This window comes from Anguilla rostrata, chromosome 15 (assembly GCF_018555375.3).
Source record: "Anguilla rostrata isolate EN2019 chromosome 15, ASM1855537v3, whole genome shotgun sequence".
In the NCBI taxonomy this organism is placed as follows: Eukaryota; Metazoa; Chordata; class Actinopteri; order Anguilliformes; family Anguillidae; genus Anguilla; species Anguilla rostrata.
Window position 1 is genome coordinate 32,779,781 of NC_057947.1, and position 17,789 is coordinate 32,797,569.

Sequence of the window (17,789 nt, forward strand, 5' to 3'; positions counted from 1 at the left end):
TTGGGCAATTATTATTAGTTAGCCAGCAAACTAACTTCCATTCCACACAGAACCAAAACAGCAACTACAACGTTTTACAACGTCCTTTTGCCTGTGTATTAGTGCTCTGCAATTGGCTACTTTCATCAGATTTTGTAATTGGCAGATGCAGCTAAATGCCCAATGGGGAGAATTATTGATCGTGGTACCGGAATGTTTTCGATGATGCAATCGGCAGGGAAAAGAAGAAAGAAAACAATACAAAATCCCGTAAGTTTGGGGCTTTGTTGTGTGAACGTGTGCAGCTGTTTGTGAACTCTGTCTGTTTACATGAGGTCAGAAGGTACAGAGGTCAATGTCCTTAAGGGCTGAGAGTCTGTCGTCATTGCGGTTGCTTCTGTAGAAAACCTCGGGAAGCGCCGAACCCTCGGTGCTGTATAGGTATGCGGCATGCTGCCTCGCCAAGCCGTGCCTTGGCGGGATGGCATACCCGACATCCCAATCTGCATTCAGTAACACGCCCTTGGGCGTTGGCGCAAGAGCCTTTTCTCACAGGAATTCACCGAGGAACACAGATCCCGTTCTCAAATGTATGAAGCTGGACTCCCAACTGCACAAATACCTCCAAAAATCTGTTATAAAACAGCTACTGTCCTTGCTACTGTATAATAAATTTACAATAGATTTTATAAGATATTTATAATATATTTATTAATAAATATGTCTGTTTCTTTTTTCATAAAAATACTTTTCTTACACGTAACATTCTCTGACTTAATACCTGAAGATAATACAGTACAAGCCTCTTCTTTGTTGTTTTTCCCTCGATGGATTTCAAGCATTCTTGAAACTCTGACTCCCGCGCAGTCGCGTGTTATTGCAAGGCCTAGAAATTTCAGGAGTTTCTTTTCAGATTAATTTTCCTTTTCTCTTTTCCCCAGCATGTTTTCTCATGTTGCTTGTGATATTCCTTGTTTTAATAGGGGGGGGAATTAATTTGTCGTAATCCATTCGTACTATTTCTCATGAAAGAACTCTGAAAGACCAGCCCACTTCTCTTCCAAAGTTAAAAAAGATATTCCTTCTCCCTGAAAGATTCCCAAAAGCCGGTGATCCTTCATTAAGCCTGTGCTATGCAGTTTGGGAAAGGGGGGGCGGGGGAGTGTGCATGCACATTTTTTATCCACATTTTATCCACACACTTAATTGTCTCACAGAGCAAGGCAAACAAACTTCTAATTAGACCCTTGGTCTACTTCCATTGATGTTACCTTGTAAAATGCAAGAGGGTAGATTGATTTAATGACATTTACTTTTTTCAGGCATTCACTACAGTACATCTGTGGTGAATGGATTTACTGTTGTGGAAGATACTTGGCCCCATATCGTGCACTTCTTATGGAAATTAGAGGGTGTACTGGGAAAAAAAAATTTTCTTTCTTTCTTTGGGAGATGCCAGCAGTGCGGGGAAAGGGGGCAGGCGGCTTGTTTTCACTGATAATTTTTCGGGTGGACAGGAGGCTGGCTGCTTTTCAACTGGCAGTGTACTATAATGGGTAAGGAACTGGTCTTGTCACCTAATGGTCACAGGGTCAATTCCCAGGTTGGACACTGTTGTTGTACCCTTGAGCCAAGGTACCTAACCTGCATTGCTTCATGTATCCAGCTGTATGAATGGATGCTATGTATAATGTTGTATAAGAGCGTCTGCTTAATGCCTGTAATGTACCGTGTGTGTGTGTTTGCCGTTGCATCACACAGATCAGAATGCTACATTGGCCCTGAAAGGGCAGTCCGTTGTCATTGTTACCATTCCATATGTTCTCTCGCCGAATGGTTCAGACCGAAAAAGAAATTTCTATGCCTTGGCAATGGATGACGTCTTTACTCCCTACTTGTACAGTCACCGTTGGTGATTCATCTCCTCGGGTGGCATTAAAAAAGGGGATTGTGGGCGAAAAAGAATGGATCCCTCTTGGGTGTAAACCAGATTTTAAAAAAAGAGGCCAATTAATCAGCTATGGAGAATACCTGCCGGGCCGAGACGTAGTTCCTTCTGTGCCATTTCTCACATTCTGCTGTCCCCAATGCGGTCTGAAATAAGATTTTTTTTAATGATTAATTTCCATCCATTCATTTTGATTTTGTCAATGTATGCCACATACTTTTAGACTGACCTCCAAGTGCCAAAACAAAGCCAGATGCTCTTTCCTGCAATTAAAATTAAAACCATACGCAGTACTTTTTTGATGAGGGTGTTAACTATATCCAGTCCATAAGTATTTGAACAAGATATTTCCATCCGTAGTGGGTGAATTGTGTACAAATTACAGCCCTATTATTTATTTATTTTTTTTTACATTTAATTGCAGAGCAGAACCCTGTGACAAGTGCTGATGTCCTATGTTATGGTGATGCGTGAATCTCAAATCTTATTCAACAAAAATAAATAAACCGTCCAAGAGACTGAAGTGCCAAGACAATGAAGTTTTATTCTGCATTTATTCCAAAAAAGAGAAAAAAATATATATATACACTGTTCAATAAATACTGCTGAAAAAAAAAATCAACAGAACAGACTTACAAACGCCTTCAACATTCAAAAGGGGCGACGTTCTACAGTTAACACTGTTGTCGTAACAAATTTCTAATGGATAAAAAATAAATACAGATGCATGCGCCAGCTAGCTGATAATGCTGCCCTTGAGGACACCAATACGCCGTTCTGAAAGCAGAGCAGAAACATCTCCTGCAGCGTGGAGTAAACCACCTGCAAAGGCCAACTGCACAACCTGTTCTTGCATTTCAGTACCCAGCCCATTCAACTTGCAAGGTTTTTTTTTTTTTTTTTTCTTTTTTTTTTTTTTTTAAATAAACCAGTTTGTAAAAAGCAGTGCAGCATGATGATGTGGTTCCATCGGGGGAAAAAAAAAAAAAAAAAATAGAAATGTAAATTAAGCTGACCTGGGTTTTCTCTCTCCCTCTGATTCCCTTGCTGGGGTTGTCAGGAGAGAAGGAAAAAAAATGAATGCGTTGCATAGCCATCCTCGCAAAGGAGCACGAGCGATCATGTGACAGGGGGCCTTCGGGTCCATACCGTCTATGAGGTGCGTCACATTCTATGTACAGGCGTCCCCTTTGACCTCCTAAACTAAGGTAAGACTGAGCGCACAGGTTAACTGCGTTTAGTCAGGCACTGGTGTCGACAGCACTGCCGAAAAATGCCCAGGGACAGGCGGGGTGTGGGGGGGGCGACACACGGGAACAATCCAAGTGATTAAAGAATACCCTGTTTAAGATCCCTGCAACCATAGAAGATGCGAACATAGAGCGGCCAAAGTCCTGGGGTTTCAACAACACCGTCAGGATTTTCTTTGGTTACAAATCAGGAGGGAAGGATATGCTTTGATGCTGTAGCAGTACATGAAAAACGGCAGAAGCTCAGAAACATGAAAAGGCTTTCAGACTTGCACAAACAGCTTTGGTTGCAAAGGAGAAGCTCCCCAATTCTGTCTGACAAAATTGTTTTTGGCAGCAACAACAACAGGGCATGTGAATGGAAAGCCAGAAAATTTCTGATTTAAAACCACAGTGATTTGCTTGTTTTTTTTTGTGTTAAACTTCCATCCATCGCTCCCGTCTGAAGTGCAAGGGCCAGGGGTTCACTGCAAGAAATCAGCTGCTGTAGCATTTCCAGGAAGAGAGCATCACTCCCGCCAAAAAGCAAGCCTTAAAAGGCGGGGGGGGGAGGCCACTGCCATTTTTTTAATGTTTTTTTTTTTTTTTTTTTTTTAACATTTTCTCTGAAGATATTATAAATAAAACTTTTGGTGACAGTTTCCTTGCCTTGTATTCCACACACGTGACCTTGACTTCCTCCAGACCACTTGGACACACTGACAGATGGCTTCAAACCCCCCCCACCCCACCCCACCGCTCACGAGGTTGTGGGGGAGGAAGGCGAGACCCAAGTCAGACACATGACAAACCGTTTCACAAGCCTTTGAGGTCCCCCCCTTGGGACCTCAAACATGACATGGCACTTCTACGCATTTCTTCATATTTTTCCCATGGCACAGTGTAGTGGCTCACATTTCCGGTTGCGCAGCGTGTGTAAACCCAAACCCAACGCGAAGCACAAATGCTTTTAAAGTGCAGAAACGACACCCCCCCGCCCCCCCCAAATCCAAATCCAAATCCCCATCCCTGCACCCCGCCCCCACCCCCCCCAATCACCGCCACAGTCACTGCCGCTGAGCACATCTTCGAGTGCGTTGAGGGGGGTTCCCCTCAACATCTCGCTCGGTCTCCCCCGGGCGTCCGCAAAAACCCAAAGCGTCGGCGGGGCGTTCCCGCGTCACATGACCGAGCAGCTCTTGGCCTTGTCCTTGCGCAGGTCCGTCCCCACGGACGTCAGGTCGGGGCGACTGCACATGTGCGAGATGCGCTTGGCGGTGGAGCGGGAGGACTTGTGGCGCTTGACGGTCTTCTTGCCCTTGCTGACGCAGGCCAGCGTGGCCAGGTGGAAGATGTCGCGCACGCTGTTCTCCGACTGCAGGGCCGAGCACTCGATGTAGGGGGCGGAGATCTGCTTGGCCATGTGCGAACCCTGTCGGGGCAGAGGCATCGCGGTCCTTAGTCCAAACTGGGAGATTTGTAAATGGACTGCATTTATATAGCGCTTTTATCCAAAGCGCTTTACAATTGATGCCTCTCATTCGCCAGAGCAGTTAGGGGTTAGGGGTTAGGTGTCTTGCTCAAGGACACTTCGACACACCCAGGTTTGAACCGGCAACCCTCCGACTGCCAGACAATCGGTCTTACCTCCTGAGCTATGTCGCCCCACTCGCCCCACCCCAGATTTCAGCCAATCATATTCAGAGGTGCCCACATCAGAGTGATGGCAGCCATTTTCTAAACTGACAATGTTCGAATTGCTTTTTACAGGACACAGCTCGATCAACAGAAGGCAAAGATATTTGTGTACGATGATATTCCTGGATACATTTACATTCCTGAATTTTTTATTAGAGGCATGGGTCGACTTTTCAGCAACAAATTCAGACCAAAGACAGGCAAATTCTATCATAGAAAATAGCCGCTTCAACTGATCAAGGAAGCGCGGAGTAAAAACAAGACCCATAACACTGTTCATCTCTCTAGGACCAGGGCAACAGGCTGCATACAGCCACACAAGCAGCAATTATAAAGTGCAGAAATAAAATGACTGAACCTTTATGTGGAAGGTCAATGCTCAATCAGCTATTTTGCACTGGACGTAAAAGCAAGAGCCAGGCAATGTTCTTTGACGTGTAATCCATAGTGAGCTTAATGAAGACATTGCACTTGATCATTTCATATTAAGGTGCTGATGCAAGAGGAACAGTAATGGGTATGGAACTAATTAAATTACCAATTCAGAAACTTAATGGTCCTGCAAACAAGTCAGCCAATAGCGTGAATGAAATATTAATATGGACTATATAGAAAGATTATAAACTGATTGTAAAAATGACTGCCAGGGTAATGTAGGCTATGTTAATGAGAAAGGCTTAAAAATGTTCTTTTATAAAGATTTAGTGATTTAAAAAAAGAAAAATCCTCAAGAAAGCTTACAGCATATCCAATATGAAGCCTGTTTTAACTGCCAGAATTAAACCCTTAAATGAAACAAATCTTCCCCTCCAATCATCAGTTTTATACATTAAGTATTCCTTCAACAATGGAACAAGTTTTTTTCTTGTGTTGTACACAAGTGTTGTACACAAGCAAGGTTTCAAAGAACATATATGTGTTTAAGGAAGCTTGTCAACATCGCTTTAACAAGTAACAGGAGAATGAGAGTTTTAAACCCCATAGTGAGTGGAGCTACATTGAGGTGTCAATCACTTTGCATCAAGCAATAGTTCTGTCATTGATCGTATGTGTTAGCTCCACCCAATTTTGGGTTAATCACAATAAACCTCAACCCTTACATGCTGAAGAGCAAAGGCTGCTGGGAAAAGCGAGCGTGAGGCCAACCTGATCATATGACACCGGTGCCTGCCTGTGATTGGACAGTCCCACCAGCGTTGAGAGGTCCGTGCGCAGGTCTGACTTGCACCCCACCAGCAGCATCTTGGTGTTGGGACAGAACTCCTGGATCTCCCCTTTCCACTGTACGGAAGAGGGAGAGAGGGAGGGAGGGGGATCAGTCTTTATCACAGCTGCACACAGTCAACGTCTGCTGTTGCTGTCAATCATACCAATACAATGCTGTACACAACAAGTTGGAACCAGTTAAATTAAAAAATTTCTCGTCTAAAAATATATTTTTATTTAAGCACAATCTTCTGAAAGAAAAAAAAAATTGTGGAATGGGGAAAACTGCCAGTGTACAGCCTCTCAAACTGATGGCAGGATTTCACAGAAATGGTAATGAGAACAGCGGGAGAAGAGAAAAGGAAACTGGGGGAATGAAAGGGTCTTTAACCTTCTTCAGGATGCTGTCCAAGGTCTCTGGCCGGCTGATGTCGAAGCAGATGAGAACGGCGTCGCAGTCGGGGTAGGAGAGCGGCCTGACGTTGTCATAATACGGTGACCCTGAACACAAAAAAAACAAAACAAGACCAGGTCAAAACCTAGTATACGGCTGGACCGAACCGGCCGACCAATGGTGTAACTTCATCAGTCAGTCACTCAGTCACAGACATTCATGCTGTTGCGAGCCAGCCAAAAAGCAATGTCACTTCAACATGAAGCATTCTCTTTTAAAAAAAAAAAATCATACTGATAAACAGGACATGCCCACAGAACAATTCTTATACGCATCTTATCAAACCAACTGTAGGAATTAAAAGCTTATAAAGCTCTACAACAGAATTGGAAAATCCATTTTAATCACTGAGGGGAGAAAAAAAAGTGATACAAAAAGTTGGCAAATGCATTAAAGCAGGCCTCTGCATATCTTCAAAAAATTTGATAATGAAAAGATGTGCAAAGCTCTGTTTACTAAATGCCCACAACTGCCTGCAATGGCAGACGCGAGTGCACATCTGGACCCCAGAACAGAGAGCAAGCAGAGATACACTCGGAACACCCCTTCATCTCTCGTCTCATTTAAAAAAAAAATAACAACCTTTTGTTAATATAGACTTTATTCTGAATTCAGATTTGTGTTCTGGGACAAAAGAATTTCCACCAGCTTTGCACCAGATTTATTTCATTTTTTAAAGGATTGCAACAATACATGTCCTTTATATAATTATACAATACCCACAAGCAGCCTGAGTACTGACTTTCAGGCTCACTTTCAGTCACCATGTTTTCGATTGGCCCAGATGCAATGAATGATATTTTAGAAACAGAAACAGAATACTGTACACTTCCACGTTCAAAGCAGCTTGTACAGTAATGTCATGTTTCCAGAGCCTGCACATAATATTACTGCATGCAAAACCTGCCTGGGGTAAAACTGCAGAAAGTGAGCTACAAGTGCATGATAATAAAGCAATGCACAGTAAAGTCGAACTCCAGCTGGGAACATCATGACACAAAAGAATAATGAATCGGGCACTCTATTAGTTTCAGGATTACAATCCCTCTTCACTGACAGCCAAAGTCCTGAGCGTGCATAAATGAAAGCACTTTAGAGGTGAAAACATTATTGAGATTAAACCGTTTAAATGTTGGGGGGGGGGGGGGAGTGGGATGGATAGCATCTGCTAAACTACCTCTGATTGGCCCATGTCCAATCAGCGGTATACAACAGATTGAAATTTGCATGGAGGAAAGCCTTCGTGATCAGGGAATCCTGCAATTATGTTAATACAATGTCACACACTTTAAGGCTGATGGTCACTGGTTGAAAGCAGGGATTATCGTACTCAAATCATGTAGGGCCACTGTGCCTGCTGGAATGTGATGCATTTCAGCACTCAGGCTAAATGCTTAATTTAAGTCTGCAGACCTGGTTTCCAAGGGCCTAAACTGGTCACGAATACCAAAAGGAAGTCACACAAAAAAAACCAAAAAAAAAAACCAGTAGGAACTGCAGCACTCCAGGAACGAAGTTAGAGGTGCCTGGTTTAATGTCAACAAAGTGCTATCAAATGTTTGAACAGCAAAAGAACACAGTGGCAGCAATCCAAGATGGCACATAGCATGTTTTTGTGCGGGAATAGGTGGTGGATCATTCCAACAAAAACAACGTTCCCAAAGGTGTGGCGGGAGTAAAGAGTTACAAGGTGCACAGGCCGCGGTGTGGGGCTGTGGAAAACCCGAACTTTCCGCACGTTAGCCTCCCCCCCGCGCTGCTCGGAATCCCGGGAAGTTTGTTTTCCCAACAATTACGTTACCTCCGGGAGGCCTTTTTTTTTTTTTTTTTTTGCAAGCTCAGCTCGGAACATTCGGAGTGAGAAGTCTCTGGCTACCCCCCGCCCAAACCCTTCATAACTGTGCAAATGTAATCAAAACTGTAAGCGAGCTGCGTTTCATCTTGAACAGGCGACACACGCAGCCTGGCCTTCAGAGGTCCCAGGGCCAACACTGCGCTGAGCACAAAGACCCAGCATCTTTACAGGAACACTGCCCTATCACGGGCAAGTAAACCGTTCTTCTGAACACAAAAGTCAGTGTCATTTACAGTACTAAAACCTGGCGGGAAGTGAGCTCAATCAACAGGAATGACTGAGCAACCAAGCATTTTATAACACACACTTACTTGGAAATCTCACTGACGCTCATAACTAGAATCAAACAAGGATAGATAGCAAACAGGAACAACTGCGCAACCACAAGCATTCTACATCACATACTAACTGGAAGTCTCGCTAATGCTAATAACTAGAATCAAACAGGGATAGATCCGCTAAGAAGAAAGAAAAAGAAAAAAAGTGTTGCTCAACATGTTGCGAACGTCCTCTGTGCCAGACAAAATGACTAATTCAGTGGAGTACTTTCATGCAAATAAATTCAACTGCACAAAAGCACAAAAGCAGCACACGCCTAGCTGAGAATTCCATTGCCACTGTGTTCAGACAGGGTTCACAGAAGCTGTCTGAAACTGAGCTCTACCCACATTCCACTGCCGTGTTGGTTCTACCATTCCATTAAACGGCAAATTGCACTTTCCAAATGAATTTACGTGTGAAACTTGATGACTATCCAGAAAAATTGACCTGCAAAATATTCATTGAAAAAATTACCAAAAAAAGTTAAGAAATTAAATAAAATTAAAATCTCCACCCATATAATTTTTATCCATACATTGAAAGAGCCTGCGGAAACTGTCAGAAAAGAAATTTCAGGTGGGAAGTTCAGTGCCATCTTCCGCATCAAGAAATCAAAGTATAAAATGACTCTCCATGTAAGAATCAATTTCCCCCCATTAATCCAAACTGGGATACCCTTGTACTGAGGATCTGCTCTCTTGCCATGCTCATGCCATCTTCCTTTGGCAACTCTGACAGGTCATAGTTTGTCTTTGACGTGGTCACTGAATACCATGGCACTGAAAAATACTGCACAAGGTTTCAGGTTGTTTTTTAAAATCCATGCTTATTGCATGTCCAATCAGACACACCCTGTGTCAAGATTTTCATTTTGGCACTGCCATTTATTTCAATGTAAATGTATGCAGATTTCCCTGCTGGTGCAGATGTGCACAGACTCCACCCACTGCATGTGCATTATGAAATGCACAGAACCTTTTCTGCTACTTGCAATGGTTGAATGAGCACACAATTAGCTACTGCCACCCTCCAGTGGATTCACCCCTCTGAGACAATTCAGTCTTAAAGCGAACATACAATATGTTTAATAAAATGAGCATTAATAATAAAAAAGCAATAATAATGATAATAAGAATAAATCAACTAGGACAAAAGAGCTTCAAACCCATGGCCATTGTGTCAGAATTTGGGTCATACTTCCAGACAAAACCTTTTTTTATTCTCACAGAATATTGCGACAAACTTCCCTAATCCCTCTGGCAACAATCCATTATAAATACCAAACAAAGATTGAATGCTTTCGGGTCTGGTTGGCAGTGCTCACTGTTCTCATACTTTTGTAAGTGTGATCATTTCCATAATCAAGCAATAAACTTATTGATGTCCGTTGCCAGTCACAGCAGCCCTGTGTGCATATCAACATAATAAGAATTTAACTAACCTCCCACAGAAGCCGCACTGTCCATCTGAATAAAAGTTTCTTTAATGTTGAATCATAATTAAAGGTCAATTAAAACCTTTGTTACAATAAAACTGTGCAACATTATTCGCAAATCAAATCTGAAGACTAATATTTTACTGAATCTTAGATGAAACATGTAAATGGGATGGGTTCCCCCCCCTCCCCTTTGTAGGGTGAACTTCTTCATTCCTTCACACCAAAAACACCTGCCTACTGCCCCACCCCCACTCACCCTCAGTCTCTCAGTCTGTATGTAAACAAACCGGAGCCCCATAAATGACAGGGCAGACGAGGCAGTTGCTCCCTTCAGTCTGACAGGAAGTAGGCAGGTCTAACTACAAGCCCAGTGAAAGCAGCTCACACCCCCCCCCCCAACACCACCCCACCCCACCCCACCACCACCACCTCCAGACAGGTGTGATTTACGAGGGCTAGCCTTGTCTGGAGGCACCTGCACAAACACAACTGCAAGGAGCATTTAAAGCACGCGCAGTGGGTCCCCACCCTGCCTTAAGGAGGCCCAGTGTCACAGACACTCATACTTCACAGAGGGATCCCTCAGCGGGTAAGAATCCCTCCGAGATCCCTCTACAGATGATCCATGACCTGCACTTGTATATCAAATTCAGGTCATAAATGATCCATGACCTGCACTTGTGTTAAATACAGGTCGTAGATGATCCATGACCTGCACTTGTGTATTAAATACAGGTCATAGATGATCCATGACCTGCACTTGTGTATTAAATACAGGTCGTAGATGATCCATGACCTGCACTTGACCATTACATGCGACCCAGGCATACCTAGAGATACAGCCCAAACTTTGTCCTTAATAAGCAATCCTCATCACTGTGCAAGCGTAGCCAGAATCTCAGCATCCATAATTATCCAGGCATTACTGGACGATTGTAGACTTGGAAAGCATTCAGCTGAACCAGAATTCCCTCACAGCATTAAGGTTGGGCTACTATGGCCAACTGGAATGGTCTCTCCACAATTACAAATTCAATTAAACTGTCTGAAGGAAACGGATCCACTTATGAGGGGAAAAAAAAATTATCCTTCCGGGCTTTAGGAAACCAGCAGCTAAAGCAAATACAAAAACAGCCATTGATGAATCGAATGCACCTTGTGGAAGCAGAACTTGTGGAGGCAGTCACAGGCCACTGCACAGTCCTGTACCAACAGGTCACTGATCCTGCATCAAGTCAAATTTCTAATTTAATTTCCATCAGTACTAACAAAATAAAAATTCCTTGGGGGGGTTGGGGGAAAAAAAAGGTGCATTCATTCATTCCAACAGCCAGACAAGCTCACAATAGATCCTTTCTGCAGAAAGAGCTTTGACTTCTCATTGGAGGAATGTGAAACATGCGGCTCCAGTTCACTCCGTGCACAAACACAGTCCAGCAACAATGGCCGCCGATGCCACAGGAGAACCCTGATCCTGCAAGCCCAACGCCACAGGAGAACCCTGATCCTGCAAGCCCAATGCCACAGGAGAACCCTGATCGTGCAAGCCCAATGCCACAGGAGAACCCTGATCCTGCAGGCCTGATGCCACAGGAGAACCCTGATCCTGCAAGCCCAATGCCACAGGAGAACCCTGATCCTGCAAGGCCAATGCCACAGGAGAACCCTGATCCTGCAGGTCTGATGCCAGAGGAGAACCCTGATCCTGCAGGTCTGATGCCAGAGGAGAACCCTGATCCTGCAAGCCCAATGCCACAGGAGAACCCTGATCCTGCAAGTCTGATGCCAGAGGAGAACCCTGATCCTGCAGGTCTGATGCCAGAGGAGAACCCTGGTTCCTGCAGGTCTGATGCCACAGGAGAACCCTGATCCTGTAGGTCTGATGCCACAGGAGAACCCTGATCCTGCAAGTCCAATGCCACAGGAGAACCCTGATCCTGCGAATCTGATGCCACAGGAGAACCCTGATCGTGCAAGTCTGATGCCACAGGAGAACCCTGATCGTGCAAGCCCGATGCCACAGGAGAACCCTGATCCTGCAAGCTCAATGCCACAGGAGAACCCTGATCTTGCGAGTCTCAGATGCCAGGCAGTAACTATCTGCATCTGGTCAGGAGTACAGCTACTGTCCAGTAAGCCACCGAAAGAAACCAGTCACCCTCTCCTGAACGGCCCAGAGAAAGGACTCATATTGTTTCATATTTGATTAATGGGAGGGAGGAATTCATACTGTTTACCAGAGACCAGATTTTGCTGAAACACACAGGGCCTTGCAATCTCAAGCCTACAAGAGTTTTCCATATAGAAGTTTGTAAAAACCCATCTCCATTGAAGCCTGTAGCTTACGACCTGTACACAGACCTAAAATTTTAAGGGGCCTTAAATAAAACAAAAAATAAAAAAACAAGACAGATTAAAGGGACTGAATTGTGCCACCCCCTCCCCCCCAATCAGTCACCAGCTAGTTTAACCTCCCCCCCAATCAGTGACCAGCTAGTTTAAATCGGAGTGAACGGAAGCTCGTGACATCCAGGCATTTCCTTAATTACCTTCATTTTGTCATTAGCCGCTGACTGATGGAGCAGGCTCATTAACTCCTTCAGAGATAATCAGAGAACAAAAGAGACTGTCCCAGCAGGGAAGGGGGCAGCAGGGGGGTGGGAGGGGGGGACTGGCCCAGCAGGGGAGGGGGCAGCAGGGGGGTGGGGGGGGGGGGGGGTGAGAGTAGGTCTCCCCAGACACCTTCCCCTACACCTCCGAGGCTGAGATCTGGGGGACAGATATCGATTTGGACCATGCAGCTTTTCGGGGAGCCTTCAAAGAGGGAGCCAATCCAACAGCTGCAGACCTGCAGGCAGTCCCATAGTAATTACACTGGCGCTGGAGGGGGGTGAAAATGTTGGGGGGGTATTTAATGCCCCCTCTGGATTCAGCCAGGAGATCTGAGAGGTAAAAGGCTCCAGGTGTTTGGCTCACAGTTGAAACCACAGACAAACAGAGGTTACAATGGGTAAGTGGTCTGCTTGCTTTAACAGACAAAGACAAGCCCCTGATAGTAATTGAGGGGTGCTTTAATAAAAAAACACAAAAAAAACAATTTAGCTATTAAAACAGACTCCACGGTATGGAGTATTAGTGAAATCCGACCAACATATACCAGCTAATGCTGGTACAGTCAGTCTGCTGGGGTTTATTAATTTTATTTTAAAAAACCAAAACAAATCCAAGCCTATGCCTCCTATACGCCCCCCTCCTCTCGATCAGCCAGTTTCTATCCTGTGCCCAGCAACTTACACCAGCGAGTTCCACTCCGCATTTCAGAAATTCCTCAGCCTTTCAGTAATCACAGCCTTCAACAGCTGCATCATTAGGACCCGCCGCACCACGGTCGCCGTGGCAGCCAGAGCCAGGGCAGTGATTGATTGGGCAGCAGATTTGCTGCCACCGGACCACTGCTCTCTGTAGAATGAGCACAATGCCAAGAAGGCGGCAGCTGTCTCTACCCAGAGCGCAAAGACCACCACGCTCCACCCCAGAAACCCTTCGAGCCAGGTATAGGGTCGGCTACAGCCTTCCCAACTAACATCCCACAATGCAACGCGTTAGCAAAACATTCAAACGGCACAATTTCAACGTCTCTCGCTTCAAACAGAAAATGCTAAGTATTAATTGATTAGACCAAATGTCTCAAAGCTTGTGCGTACATGCTTAAATACAGGCTCCCAAGTCCAAGGCATCCAATGGTATAAAAGGGCTATTGGTAGGAATAGCCTGCTTGTTGAGAGGCACATTTTAAGGTGAAGCTGGTGGTTTTCAGAGCTGGCGGAAGGGGGTGGGGGGTGGGGGTGGGGGGGAAGAGAATCACTGCTAAACCTGGAAAGGCTCAAATCCCCTAAAATCAGCTGGCAGTCACGCAGACAGCCCCCAGGAGCACCCCCACCCCCCAGGGAAGCTACAAACAAATGCAAGGCAGCAGGCTGCTGGAGAGCTGTGCCCAATCACAGGGTTGGGGGAAGAGTTTGGCAACAGTGCATAATTACTTCCAGACTCCAGACTGGGAGTCCCTGGGGTTTTCCTGCCACACTTGTAAACAATCTTTACATGAAACAGGTAAGACAGGCAAAGCTGTGCCGCGCAATGCGTGTGGAACATTTCTTTGGCCGTGTTCCAAAAAAAGAAACGACCTCCTTCCAACCAAATACAAAGACGATGCATCTCTGCACTCGAAGTGCGGGTAAGGTACGCTACACGGGATTCTGTTGGGTTGTTTTTCCATTGGAAACGGGGACAATCAATCACTTGTGAGAACTGAAAATGTGTTTAGTAATGTGGCCGTTGAGAGAGAAAAACGGTTAAAAAAAAAAGAAAAAGCAGGCCTGCATCAAAGTGTGCATACCGTATGGCCAATTTCACACATCTGGTGAAATGCCTTCGCTCTCCCAGTGTAATCCATAACCAGACCCATCCCTACTAGCGTGCGAAATTGTTTATTTATACTCCTTACTCCATGCTTTGAGGAGGGTGGATGACTGGTGGGGGCCCCGGGTGGTGCGCACAAAGATTTAATACCCGTCCGCCTGCTCGTCCAGCCGGCTCGTTCCTAACATTCCGTAGAGGCAAAGCCAACCCCTTCGCCAAACCCGGACCGTTTCTTCGTACACGGCGAGGGAAGGACTCGCTTAAAACTGGGCGGCCCCCCTCAGATTTAGATTGCACGCCTAACCAGCAAATTCCCTAGGATGTCGGTCACAGCATAACGGACGTTCCACAGGCAGATAGAGGGGGGAAAACTATATTAGCCTTATTTAGCTATATTGTTAACAGTCTATGGACAAAAATATAGGTGATTATGTGTGCAGACCAACTATAAGCACTCGCGCAACAAGCCCATATTGTTCGTGAAATTCTGCACAGGTTATTATGATAATAAAACATATTTAAGCACTTTGGAAATCAAAAAAAAAAAAATGCAAAGCAGATGTACATTGCCCAAGAACGACACAACTCCTCGTTTCTACTTTGCCATGAACAGACTAAGTGATACAACTGAGACCAAAAAGTTCGAAATAAAAACAATCAGATATTGTACCATCTGATGCAATTGTACAGCACAGTGACACAAGGCTATTTTAAATGAATGGTTAACTTATCATATCGTCTTACCTGAAGTATCCCACAAACTGAGTTCGATTCTTTGCGTGTCGATTTCAAAACTGGCCGTGTAATTTTCAAAGACGGTGGGGACGTAGTTCTAAACAGAAACAGCAAAACGTGTTACAACATCTGCTGGCGGTGGTAACAAACATAACGCAGCAAGAACTAGAAAATCCCTTACAGTCAAGTAAAAAAAAGCAGGCTAGGCTGGGCGGCAGGTTATAAACGCAACGCACAAAGTTTGTTCTGAATTAGATTTGGTTCCCCGGTGACAGGCAAAAATTAGACAGCTGAACGAAGTTTCTCAAAAAAACAGCTCGGTTATACCACCAATTATAACCTCCACTAAAATCTATACGCCTTTCTGCTAATTCATGTAAATCTCATATTGCTAGCTCACGAACACACTCCGGTTTCTTCGGCTATCAACCCTCACGACATTTGCCGAAATCAATGAACGTACCTCTGGAAAGCAGTCCTTAGCAAATACGTGCAACAAAGCTGTTTTGCCACATTGACTGTCCCCCACGACCACTATTTTGCATTTCATACTCTGATTGGGATCCATCCTGGATTTAAGTACTAATTTCTCACTGGCTCTTCTCTCCTTCATTGATTTTTGTTTTTGAGCAATCCGAGCAGTGACTTCAAAAAGACACGCACAACCAAAACGAAAAATTCAGGACAGCGGCTCCAAAGTCAAACGAGACAGCGAATAGACGTCAGCGCACATCCACCAACACATAATCTCAATCTGCTTCAGAAAAAGCAGGTTTTCCACTTATATAGCAGCGCGTGAACCAATCACCTTACTTTGAAAAAGTTGTACACGCCCCTCGTTTCCACACACATAGACAGAAGCCATTCGCTAGAAAGGCACACCGAGTAAAAAAGGGCGCCCTCCACCGGTTTCTGTTATAATGCATATAATCCAATAGCATGCCAAGGTTATGGGGGCACTGATACCATGCTTGATAATGTTAAACAGATGAGTTGTGACTGTTTTCAGTGACCAGGGTGGAGAAATATTCCACTCTTGGATCTTTAAGGGATCTGCTCAGAAATTACAGTATTGTCATTTCTGAGCAGATCTCTCATCATCTCATAAAAAAGGTTTTCCATTTGTGTTCAGCTTTTCTTAGTTCTTGTTTAATAACACAATTGTGGCCATTCAACCAGGAGAAGACAGTGGACAAATTAGTCTGACATTCAAATGATGCTACTGAGGCCAGAATTATTTTTACAAATACTGTTGAACCAGTTCAGCTGATCATCAATGATCGGTTGCTTCACTCAATTACACAAGGCAAGATCAACAGAGCACAGAAAAGTATTTGAATCCAAAACAAATACATACTTGACCCAGGTCTGGTAATAAGCCTGAAATATAATTTATGTAATGTAATTCATCTGTCTGTCACATTGAGGTTCAGTTGGGTTCACTGTAGGGGTTATGATGGAGTCACAGCCAGTCAGTTGAAAAGTTACTGTGAGGACGAAGAACTCGCTAAGGATAGGCTAATGCTCACCCTGTCAGGGAGTACTACACAAGCACCATAAATCAGTCTTCTTTACGGGAATGGGGTTACACAGCTCAAAATTCTTCCATATCCTGATGGATTTTTTTGCACGTAACAAGCAAAAATGGGGGTGCTTGCAAGTTTTAAAGTGATGTATCTAGTGTTGGGAAACACAATCTTCCCCTCTGTGGAAACCAGACGCGCTTGAAGATAAATAATGTGAACACGAGCACAGCTAAATCAAAATGATTACAACTTGATTCGCCATTACTGTAGCTCTTGAGTAACGGCTAGCTACAGACGCTAGTGATAATTTTGTAATGATTATTTCAAATCTTTCAAATTGATCATTATTTATCTCCACGGCACCCATTCCAGTGGAATGTGATAGGGGGGGAGGGGAGGAGGGCGGGTTGGGCTAGGTCCCTGCAGTTTCTCTCCATATAGCGCTTTTACAAACAGCTCTGCTCTGATTTATGGGCTAGCTGCTCAGCCAGATGGCCAACTGTATAATAACAGAAATACAACAGGAATGTACAGTATTTGATCCAGGACTTATTAAAAGGGCGAAGGTAATTTAAAGTCTTTTTGCTAGAATTGTCCAGAACACCACAAGGCTGAAGCTGGTTTGATATTCACAGCTTGACGGTCACAATTCTGGTTCCACCTTAAACCACTGTAGCTGACGCAGGTTTCCTGTTTTCATTTGTAAACAGACTAATTCTCACCTTTGGGCCACTATTATTACTTATTATTTGAGGATGACATTTGAATTTAGCATAGCCCAGCTTGACTTTCCATTTCAAAATGGAGACTAAGTACAGTTGAACATGTCCATTCAGGGCATCGTCTAAAGAGATAATCCCATTTTTGCTCAGTCTGTTTAAAATGATTATTAGACAGCAGTGTCTGTTTTAAATGCTCGTTGCTGTTGTGAGAACTTAACTCACATTGGGCCACCCATATACCATCTGATATGTGACAATG

At 44.3% G+C, this 17,789-nt stretch overlaps 1 protein-coding gene across 1 annotated transcript; it reads right to left on the reverse strand.

The window, feature by feature from the left end:
• Positions 1-2,451: 2,451 nt before the first annotated feature.
• Positions 2,452-16,045, reverse strand: LOC135240713 (rho-related GTP-binding protein RhoE-like). The gene is made up of 5 exons (XM_064310588.1): positions 15,746-16,045; positions 15,292-15,379; positions 6,452-6,561; positions 6,001-6,135; positions 2,452-4,588 (listed from the first exon to the last, which is right to left on the reverse strand). Exons 1-5 carry the CDS (start codon positions 15,893-15,895, stop codon positions 4,337-4,339), a joined length of 735 nt encoding a protein of 244 aa, XP_064166658.1. The 5' UTR covers positions 15,896-16,045; the 3' UTR covers positions 2,452-4,336.
• Positions 16,046-17,789: the final 1,744 nt, after the last annotated feature.